The sequence below is a fragment of the Mizuhopecten yessoensis genome, unplaced genomic scaffold (assembly GCF_002113885.1).
Source record: "Mizuhopecten yessoensis strain PY_sf001 unplaced genomic scaffold, ASM211388v2 scaffold10331, whole genome shotgun sequence".
Lineage (NCBI taxonomy): Eukaryota > Metazoa > Mollusca > Bivalvia > Pectinida > Pectinidae > Mizuhopecten > Mizuhopecten yessoensis.
Window position 1 is genome coordinate 2,010,217 of NW_018408493.1, and position 12,094 is coordinate 2,022,310.

Consider the following 12,094-nt stretch of genomic DNA (forward strand, 5'->3'; position numbering starts at 1 on the left):
CTCGTCTGTTTTCATAATGGTCAACCTACAGTATTAGAAGCCAATTTTTGTTAAACACCAAAAATATCAAAAACTGAAGGTGGAGGTATAAAACTGTACACATGCATATTCTTTCTGGAAGGCAAATGCTAGATCCCTTGATGTCTCCAGAAACCAAAACATATTTTTGTTTAGCCTTCATTATTATTACAATAATACAAACCTTCAAGGATCCTTTTGGCATTTCTTCAAAGAAATACTTGAATCGTTCCATGATCTTAGGAAACTCAGCACATTTCTTTGAAAAGGACAAAGTCTTCATAAAATCTAGAACATTGTCCCAAATATCTTTCAAATCCTTTGGATGTTCACTGTAAAATAGGTAGTTAAAATAATGTATCACTTTTTAAAATAATAGCTATACTAATAGATATTATACCAATCTGGCATTTCATATAATACACAATATGAATTTTATTACGTTCCAAACAAATATGATATCAATTGTGTAGTTCTGTTCAAGTTCAAGTTCTTTATAACTTTAAGTCGATTAACTTATCAGTTATAACATATATACAGAACATGATACAAAGACAACATACAAAATGATACACACACACACACAAAAAGAGTGAACACTAACCAGAAATCAGCGCAGATCTCCTTTTGTTTGCTTGTATTAAATATACTTGCCAAGATTTCTAATGTCTGATAAATTCTCACAAGTAATTAGTTGAATTAATTTATACATGCTTGTATGTCTTACATAATATTTCTTAATTAGTTTCAACCTTATAATATCAATATAACAAAGACATTTAAAAAGGAAATGGAACTCATCCTCGACATCATTCAGGTCACATAATGTGCACAATCTGTTTCGTTTTTCAGTTCTGTTATATCAATAATATTACACTCATGTAAATACCCAAATATATGACGCAATTTTCTGCCGTCTAAACTTGAAATTGAAAGTCTGTGCACTGAAATTATTAAGTACCTGTTCTGATTGGACAATACTAAAAATGATATCTACATGTATAACAATTTGTATATCTTCACTGTTTAAATGACTAATTCCTTATATTTCACTGGTAAAAATGCAATATATAGTGATTACTTACTTTTTAATAGATGACTATATGATTGTAATAATATCATATACAAATATACCATGTCATGGAAATGTAGAAGGAAAGAGAGTAGTGTGCTTCCACCGGGGATCAAACCCTTGATCCCAGACTATCTAGTCGGACACTCTACCACTGATCTAAAGGGAAATTCCCTCTAGCGTGAAGCTAGAAAGTGACCGTTATCCTGAATGTACAATTAAAATCTGCCACACTACTCCCCCTTTTTAAATTTGTTCGCTCTCGAACACAACAACCTAGGTTTCTAACTCCTGTCACCACAGGGAGGGCCACAGACACCATTTCAACAGGAAAGAGTTAGCTTGCTTCCACCGGGGATCAAACCTGCAATCCCAAACTTCCTAGTCAGACACTCTACCACTGAGCTAAAGGGAAATTCCCTCTAGCGTGAAGCTAGAAAGTGACCGTTATCCTGAATGTACAATTAAAATCTGCCACACTACTCCCCCTTTTTAAATTTGTTCGCTCTCGAACACAACAACCTAGGTTTCTAACTCCTGTCACCACAGGGAGGGCCACAGACACCATTTCAACAGGAAAGAGTTAGCTTGCTTCCACCGGGGATCAAACCTGCAATCCCAAACTTCCTAGTCAGACAGTCTACCACTGAGCTAAAGGGAAATTCTCTCTAGTGCGAAGCAAGAAGGCGACCGTTACCCTATCAAGGCTATGTACAATTAAAATCTGCCACAGATATAGGAACAATATTCAACCTGGTAAGTCCTGACTTACATGCATGCTCTGGTACACAATATGTTAAACTAATATCATGCACATATACTGTTGTAACTCTTACCCCATGCCCTTGAGAATGAGTCTGATAATATCGTGAGCTTGTTCCACTTGTTTCTCACTTCTTCCAAATTTCTCGTCACCAATCACATCTTGTATGTGTATCATGTGCTTGCAAAAAATGTCTTTATTCTTCAGATTCTTAAAATAGAAAATGGATAGAGTTACTGTTTTTTTTTCATATAAACATGTAGTTAATGAAAAGAAATACATTAGTTTGTCTGCCATTTGCCATCCAACTTTTCCCAACTTTTCAACACGAATGATATTAGTGCAGGTTGTATGGAATTTATGGAATCCACGACCCCAAATGAGGTGTGCTCATATTAAATGGTTTCTTGTTGAAATACTATACTGTATACCAGGTAGTTTTGTACCTGAAACTATGCAGGGGGGGGGGGGGGGGGGGGGTAATTTCGCAAATCATAATTTCTATATGGTAAGTCTATTTTGGATCACCTCGCAAAGAGTTCCGAGTGCTTGTTACTACTAGCAACGAACAACCTGACAACATTACCGGACACATGTGTATACCTGTTCCTAGTGCCAGGTAAGTGAGTTGTTTTCAACAAAAAAAATTGTATGTTGTTGCCCGAGTTAAACTTATTGTTTTATATGAGTCTTGTGAACGTCAAGATATTCATTACTTTGTTCCGATCAGAGACAGTATACATTCACTATAGCAACGTAACTTAAACATGGTACAGTGGTGAAAAACAGAAAAACTTGGAGTTAAAACTCCAAAATCATCGTTGCTACCAGATCCGACACTATTGTTTGCTACTGATCTCAAAATATTCACGAGGGTTTTAATTTTGCAAATTTAAATCATTCAAGAAATTTGCGAAAATTAAAACCCTTGTGAATATTAGCAACTTATATTAACAGTAATCGTATGGCAGAATAGCAGTGAAATATACATGAAATCATGAATAACTCTTCCGAAAACATAACAAAATCTAGACTGAAATATTCCAACTAAAATGGATTGTAGTTGAAAAATCAGTTTATTATGCATGCATGACAGGAATGAGGTTCAGGGGAGATAACCCCCAAATTATCTAGTTTCTATTTGTTTTGTGAACTCTTGATATGCACAAGGTTTTTATGTCTTTATCATTTCTGCAAAGATGGTGAATAAAATGTCAGACAGATGGACATTGTTTATGATACTTTTCCGTCAGGAATACTTAAGTTCTGATGTCTGCCCACCTAGTGGTTCGAAACATGTAAACACTGGATTAAACTTGCTGATATCCCAGTTGATGGTGTCATGGCTATCTCTTCTCATTAGTGATTCTATAATTCTATGGCTGAACTAGTAAACTCTATTTAAAGAATCCATCAACTGGGAAATGCTGAACTTTGCTGATCTTTATGAAAAATCCCGCTGACTGGATGTTGGATCTTCACCTCCCACCCCGAGCCCCCCACCCTGTATTAAGTTGACAAAGTTGGTTAAAAGGAACACCACTACAACACACCTTGTATGGGTTTCTGTCATAATTTTCTCTGTACAAGGACTTTATTTTGTCCATGACATTTTGTACAGGCAGGTCGTATTCGACAGGCACGTCTTTCATCTTGAGGAAATAGAATATGAACAGGTCCAGTAACTGTTCTTGAAAGTCGGCGTCCTGAAGGTTTTTACTTTCACTGTAAATACAAACAGAAAAATAGTCCTGTTATAATAAAACTTGAAAATTGTGATTGACTTAAACAGACTTTTGGTTCGCTAAAACATTATAAAATTAGAATGCTAAACATAATAAATGTACCACCAATCTTATTCTTTTCTTACACAGTTTTCCTATGATTTTCTCAGTTTAAATGTATTCACAAGTTTTGTAATTAAACATGCTTTGGTGGAGCATATATGATAAAAGGAATCTCAAACTTATTTTCATTCTGACTCTTTTATGAAAGAAGCTAGACAAAGCATAAATGATTAATAAATGAAAATTGATCAAAATTCCATGCAGAAAAAAGTCGCCAGATAGTGTCTTTAAAAAAGATCTGTAAATACATGAAGTTACGGTAACCTTGACCTTGACCATGGACCAATGAATCATAGACTTGTTTGGGGTATTCTCTTGTATGTCCAATACATGAAATTTGATCAAAATCTGTGCAGGAATGAAGCTGTTAAAGTGATGACAAAATGTATATATATGTATGTATGAACAAACGTACAAACGGATTATACAAGCAATATATCCCCTTCCTGACTTTGTTGCAAGGGGATAGTAATCACTTAGGCCAGAGTTTCCTCTGACCCTAACACCAGACTTAGACATTTTGACATATTCCGTCTTTTCGTATTGCACAGTTATTTGCTCTTGTGAGCGGATATTGATTGTTACGTTATTTGTTTGTGAGAGCTATACGTAACATCATAATGTTTTGAGAAAACGACGCAATTTTCTCTCACAAACTAATGATGTAACAATCAATACCTGCTCACAAGAGCAGATAACTCTGCAATACGGAAAGACGGAATAGATGTCTGGTGTGGGGCCAGAGCGCACTGCTATATGAAAACGTGGAATTCTCCAACACCCTTTGGTATCAGAGAGTTAAGATGTGCTGACAACAATAATCTACTATGACACAACACATACCTCACATATATCTATGAATGAATTATTTATTTTTCCAAATCAGCTCTTATTATCACCAATAGCTGCCTAATTCAATCAGCAGAGTCCTTGCTTTTCAATCGATCAAAATATCCCACCTGAGCGAACACCATTTTTGTAGGTCATGGGATGACTTATCAACAAACAGTACTGATCCGGACCGAAAACGAAAAATATTATTCTTGTTTAGAAGATTTCCGGACTGTGTCTTTTTGTTGATTAGTCACACCCCGATACCAAACAGTGTCGGAGAATTCCACATTTTCATATACTAAGCAGTGCGCTCTGGCCCCACACCAGACATCTATATATGTCAAAATGTCTAAGTCTGGTGTTAGGGCTAGAGGAAACTCGGACTAAGTAATCACATGTCTGGTAATAATCCCCCCCACCATTATTGCAGGATAAATACAGTATTTATTTATTCTATCACATAGTACCTCATTGTGTCTAAAACTCCACAGATGCAGTGATCCCAGCAAGAACTTTGGTCTTCAAGAGACATCTTTGGTTCCTCCGATGTGTGTGTGAATTCCTTCATTGCTGAGATGAGCTTTGTCAACTCCTTGCCCTTTAATGCCTATATAAAATTAAGTTGACATATCATGTGATAGAAGTATACAGAATTCTAAATAACTCTGTAATTATTTTCATTTATGAAACTATTGTAAAATATTAAATAACCAACAATTATAAACAAATCAGTGTTGTATAGTACATTTAGTTTAGTTATTGTCCTACTTAACTCATTTACCCCTAAAGACATCTTTGTACTCTTCCAATTCAGAGGTTGGAATAGTTCATTATGAAATTTTAGGGGTGAATGAGTTAAAATGTGTTATTATAAAAGTTATTTAACAGGGTCATTAACAAAGGATTTTTAATGATGGATTGACAACTGTAACCATACATATCCTAGCATTAGTCTCATTTTAGCAGTTTAAATATTATGCTTAATTATAAATGCACTAAATGATGTCAATGCACTGATCTGTGAAAGCTTGATAAGGTGCTAAAATTGAGTGCATTAAAGTACATGTAAGTATGTATGTTTACAGTTATTGAAATTCACTCTTCACTGCAGGCAATGGCCAACTGTTGATAACCAAATACATAAACATGTATAAGCTTCTTCCTGAGACATAGCCTGTGGTATAGTCTATATCACTGGTTACAGATAACAAAACTGGATTTACAGTGCTTCTCTTTGTAACTTATATAAATAAAGAGTGCTAAGTATAATGGAGTACTTTGACTTTTAATCACTGGCCTACAGTCAGTTTGACAAGAAGTCTTTCCAGCATTTATTTGAGGGTTTAATTTAACAACACATAAAGAATAGCATATTCTTCATATAGATGATGCTTTGGTGGCATAAGCGTAAGGTAAAGGTTAGAAATCTGCATTTTCTTAATATAGGTGGTGCTTTGTAAGTACTGTATTGGTGTAAGGTTGAGGCTACAAGTTACAACAGGCCTGTATCATACATCAAATTAAATGAAATAGGATTCAGAAACAAAGTGGCTGTTAATAATTATCTTCAGTATTTGGTTTATTTGTCATGATTTGTGTTAGAGGTAAGGATGTACATATGTTATGTACTTTGACATATTAGACAATGTACCTGTAACCTATGTAAAAGTCATCGACATAATATTCAAAATAACATGAGCATCAATACCTGCATTTTCTTTTGTGTATCTTTCAAAAGTGTTATCAATTCTTGTGTACTTTTCAAAAGTATCATCAATTCAAGTGAACTTTTCAAAAGGGTCATCAATTCTTGTGTACACATCAAAAGTGTCATCAATTCTTGTGTACACATCAAAAGTGTCATCAATTCTTGTGTACACATCAAAAGTGCAATTATTAAAAAAACAAAGTACATTAATGTCTTCTTTTTTTAAAATTAAAGTTCTCAGCCTGGAATGAAGATGTATATATTAGGCTATGAAAGAAAGCATAATTACATTTTTAAAAGATGTAATGTAAATATTAAACTGCATGTGCAAAACATACTTCTAAATAGTTCTCCATGTGTTGGATACTAAGGACATCTCCAATGATATCTCCGAGGGCAGATCCTGGTCCTGTGCGTAAACATGCCAACAGGAAGTCAAACAGCATTTTCTGACAATCTTCCTCAGTTGCTCTGTCATTATCGACACAATCACTGCAAAAGAAGAATGAAATTTTCAGAATAAAACACACTCCTTCGCCTTATTGCCACAAATCAATTGTAAATCATACGAGGTCTAGACTGAGACAGTTATTTCAGCAAAGTAGAATTAATACATTTTCTTTTGGGGAGGAAATTAAAAAAGTTAAATTTCCTAAGTCTGAATAAAAAATTCAATTAGAATTTTAATAGAAGTTCATAAAGTTTCCCCCCAAGAAAAAAATATGCTTTGAATCAAGTTGAATAATTATCAGAATGAACAAGCATTTCACAAGGATATTAAATAGGCAAATGAGATAATGAAAAAGGATACTTAACTGGCTTTATAGAGTAATAAAAAAGGACTCCCAGTGAATGAATAATTCTCAGAAGTGGGGAAATGCACAACCAGACCAGGGATCAAACCCGGAGACCCTCTGAACTCTAGCGGACACCCTACGAACTGAGCTACCTGGTTGCCGATGATTGATCAAGTCTAGTTCCCCTACGATCCTTCCTCCTTTTTCTAAGTCTTCAACCTCTAACACAACACTATTTACAACCCAGTTTGGGTATCCTCTTATCAGGCACTCACCCAGTACTTGAAAAAAGGGTTGGTCACAGACACCAAATGTTTCAGGAGAGGAAAAATTAATGGCCAGACCGGGGTTCAAACCTGGGACCCTCCTAACTCTAGACGGATGCTCTACCAATTGAGCTTCTTGGTCGCAGACGATTGACCCAGTCAAGTTCCCCTACATTCCTCCCTCCGTTTTCTAAGTCTTTGCCCTCAAAGACACAACTATTTACAACCCAGGTTCGGGTATCCCCTTATCAAGCAATCACCCAGTATTTGAAAAAAGGGTTGGTTTCAGACACCAAATGTATCAGGAGCGAAAAAATGCACGGCCAGATCGGGGTCCAAACCCAGTACCCTCCTAACTTTAGATGGACGTTCTACCAATTTAGGTACCTGTTTGCCAACGATTGACCTAGTCAAGTTGCTGGAGTCTAAAATACCCAGGAAAGCTCCTGGATTTAATCATGCTAGGAATTGAATAAAATTATTAAAAGATACTCACTTCATTACATACTTGATGACCTCCAGGGAGTTGGAAGCCATTATATAGCCTGGGGTCCTCTTTGCCGGGAATCCTTTTACACAGATTTTCTCTTGTAGGACGGACATGCATTTCTGAAGATTTTGCACGTTACCTGCGTCCTCAAAATCTCCACGTTGTTGTACAAGAGTTTCTTGTAGAGCATCATCAGTCTCTTCTGTGCCATGAACATAATCATACTTCCTAAACACTTCCTCAAGTGCCATTTTTTCCTGAAATTAATAAAGTGACGTGAACAATTTGTAATATATGTATGTATATATAGAAAAATCAGGTTTATAAGAGTAACGTAAAATTTAACCTCAGCCCAAGTTATAGAAAATTATTTTTTATTCGTTCTACATGTACAACAAAAATGAAATAAGATAAATATAAATCACCCTTGTTTGCTAGGATGAAAGAATGCATGGTTTCTTAATATGAAAGGAAACATGAGTATCAAAGAAAACCCATATGGACAGCAGGGTGGAATTAACCGCTGGTCCACTGGCCAGTGGTTTTCTGGCTGGACCAGTAGGTTTTTCAATAAGCTATCCTGCTGAGCCAGTAGATATTTTGTAAATTTGTCTAAAATTTCAGCAGATTTGATTCTAGTTGAAGAGCTGTATTTTAAGCCCAGGATGCTCCTCATAGCTTCTAGATTTTAAAAAATTTCCGGATCCCCTAAAAGGCATTCGTTTGGGCATCTGGCCCTCGTTTTCTGGACCAATGAACTTCAAACAGGACCAGTGAATACACATATGTTTACTTCAACTGGACCTTTGGGCCAGTAAACTCCTCTTTTTAATTCCACCCCTGGGACAGTAGTGATGGGCACGAACAGTATAAAATCAACATTAACTATTCGTTTAGAATCAGAAGTAGTAAACCGATAAAGATTGAATCAGTTTATACCCTCATAGGATAACGCTATTGTAACATCAATAGGCATGAGATAGTTCTCCATGTTTACTATACATTTGAGTTTTCTTTCTTTCACAACCTACAGTTTATTTTCGAACATTGGCATCAGTCATATAATAAAAATCAACAATATAAATTACTTTCAATGCACACTATACAAAGTTGTATACATCTGACATTTGAATTCAGTAATGAACTGATTATATCGATTATGGAATTTGTAATTGATGAACAGAATTAAAAGAGACAAACTGATTTCATGTTATAAAATGCACAGCCAGACCGGGGTTCTAACCCGGGACCCTCAGAGCTCTAGCACAGACGCTCTACTAATTGAGCCATATATGCATTTGGTCGCCGACGATCGACCCAGTCCAATTCCGCTGCATATATATACAACATACCTTCTGATGTCGTTTACTGACAGTTTAAAGATGAACCCCTTAAGATCTGTTTCACTGCCAACATTATTTTCGGGCACTGTAACGTGTAACCTAGGTAAACAACGTGTCGTTGCGCATTGCAAGATCAGCATGTTTTCTGTATTTTTATGTAAATAACTTACCAGCCTAGATCACGTCAACACGATAATGAAAGTTCTCTCCCCGTCAAGGAATCAAAATTTGCACTGCTAGTCAAACATCATGTTCAACATGATATTTCTTGTTTTGGACTATTTCCTAATCGATTTGAAGTAGGCCTAGGTTTGGTGCTGTCGGTGTCTTGTTAAAGCTTAAATCCCAATCAAGAAAATGTTTGAATCGGGCGCATCAAAAATTCATTAGTTCCTTTCATTTATCCGGTTGAAACGACTCAGGTAGTAGCGACAATAACCGCCTCGGACCGTATAGTAGGTGGGCCAATTCACGTCTACCAGATCTCAAAATCCACAGTTTCAATATAATTATTGTACGTCTAACAAATAGCAATGAACCTATTATTACGTGACTCTGTCTACTATACTAAATGACTTCACTTATTCGTTATATCTACTATAGTTAACAAAATATAGCGGAGTCTACAGTTTCGGCCATGCACGATTCATCTCGTTTTGCACGCGACTAATTTTCCAACGGTGGGCCTAAAAGGCCTGTGCTGGTAAAAATCCCATATCATTATTTAAAAGACCTAAAAATATGTGTTGTGATTTGTTATAATATCTAATTTAACCCTCCCCCACTCCTTCCACTCCACAAAAAAGACCACCCCTTCCATAAAAAGTAAGCAGATAAGAGAATAATGACTCCTGACTATGGGCGGCCGTTTTAGGATAAAACACATAAACACTTACACTTAAGTGAAAAAAACTGGACATAATGGTAAAAATTCACATAATGGCAAAAACTTTTTCACTTAAGTGCAAATCTTTTGCACTTATAAGTACTAAAAGTACTTAACGCAAAAATACGTCTTTTGTCATTATGTAGTAAACTTTTTACATTATGTACCTTCGCACTTAAGTACAGAAGATTTCCTCTTATCCCTCTTGATCTTGTTACAATGGATGGTTCCGTTTAGCGATGTATTGCGCATGCCCCAGATGTCAAAATGGCGGCGGAGGTTGAGGTGATTCCGGTAGGCTTAATTAGACTTTTTCGCGAATGTTACTGCGATTATCATTGGAATTGTCATGTAGGAAAATTTGTGCAAACGTTAAAAGGAAAACATGTTGCATGGATTCACGACAGAAATACAATGGTTGGCAGCGTATTAATTGGCAAACTACACAGACTCGCAACGGCCATGCTGACGGCGTAGCCTGATCAATACATAATGGTCATTTATGTATTTTATCCTAAAACGGCCGCCCATACCTGACCGACATAACCAAATTTTTCAGTCATATTACCTGAAACATACATAATTGTGTATTTAACTGACAGTATATACATGCCCTTATACTTACTGACAACATATGTATGCGATGGATATAAATTATGATCTACACCTGTTACATTCTACTTCAAGAGAATGACAGAGGAAAACAACAGTGGTATGGCATGGAAATGGACACAGCAATTAAGTAGATCTAGAAATGAGTAGAATGAGAGTTTGAACCGAACCACAGGAAATCAGGATGAACATTTAACTGTAGGGATAAGGATTTATGTAATAGGACGCGTACGAGGAATAGTGATTAAGATATTGTCGTCGCTGGGGTTCCAACCCGCAACTCCTGCCTCTCCAGCCCGATGCTCTACCGCTGAGCTAAAGGGAAATTCCCAACAGCTAACGCTTGTAAGGCCACCTAATCAATGCACATCTTTTACACTATTCTCCTCTTTTTTCTAACACCAATCTAGGATCTTTGACTCCCCGCCAAGGGTTCTCCTACCTTGAACGGAGAGGGTCAACGGCACCAATTTGTAATAGGACGAGGAATAGTAATACAGATAGTACCGTCGCTGGGGCCCGAACCCGCGACCCTTGGCTCTCCAGCCCGATGCTCTACCAGATAGGCTAAAGGGAAATTCCCTACAGCTGACGCTCGTAAGGCAACCAATCAATGCACATCTTTTAAATATATTGCAATGAAGATATACAATAGCAGCCTGTTAATTAAAAAGCGGGAACTGGAAATGGTCATAAACGAAGAGGAACCTGATCATTATATTGCTTACAGAGGTATTGACGAATAACGACATGGGGTACAAGGATATATGGATAGACTATCTCTAACTATGATACTGAAGAAGTTAATTGTTGTAAAAAACTTGAACAGGTAAACACATCAAAGTCACCAGGAACAGACAATTTTCACCCAAAATTCATTTACGAAACAAGAGATGCTCTAAAACACCATCAAAATTAATATTTTCAAAATCAATAGACGAAGGGAAGTTAACAAAGAAATGGAAGCTTGCAAATATGACGACCCTACACAAAAAAAGGAAATCGAAAGTCAGTGAAAAACTTCAGACCAGAGAGTTTTACTTCTTTCACGAAAAAAATATCCGGATGACCTACCAAAGACTTAGTCCGATGTGACACAACGTTTTGTCTTACTGAAAAAGTTTATATCAGGTGTTTGCTTACAGATTATGGTAATTCTGCATTTTGTGACATCCTTGACTTGTAGTCCGTCACTGCTGTCAATCTTGTCGCGAAGCCTCATTTGACGTCACCAGGTGACGGCCAGCCCTCTTCATATGTTTCGACACTTAATCACTATATCCTTCGGCTAGTGGGTCATGCAGTGGTGGCCAAACCACTACTCGTCTATGTCGGCTTCCACATCGGCTCTTCTCGTTTGTGCCATAGCCAGCACGATGCTCTCTCTGCAGCTTCTCCCAATCGTCTGATGGCGGTAGCTTTTGCCTTCCCAACGAGTCCTGTCGACTGTAGTGTCCT

General features: G+C 36.7%; 1 protein-coding gene across 1 annotated transcript in view; it reads right to left on the minus strand.

Annotated features, from left to right (window-relative positions):
* The window catches only part of LOC110460155, a 28,381-nt gene extending 18,923 nt beyond the window's left edge, over positions 1-9,458 (minus strand). The window contains exons 1-7 of the mRNA XM_021512895.1: positions 9,309-9,458; positions 7,802-8,052; positions 6,581-6,734; positions 5,002-5,141; positions 3,407-3,578; positions 1,927-2,063; positions 203-350 (exon numbers count right to left, since the gene is read on the minus strand). Coding sequence (XP_021368570.1) covers positions 203-350; positions 1,927-2,063; positions 3,407-3,578; positions 5,002-5,141; positions 6,581-6,734; positions 7,802-8,046 — 996 coding nt within the window. The 5' untranslated portion in view covers positions 8,047-8,052; positions 9,309-9,458. The remainder of the gene's footprint in view (positions 1-202; positions 351-1,926; positions 2,064-3,406; positions 3,579-5,001; positions 5,142-6,580; positions 6,735-7,801; positions 8,053-9,308) is intronic.
* Positions 9,459-12,094: the final 2,636 nt, after the last annotated feature.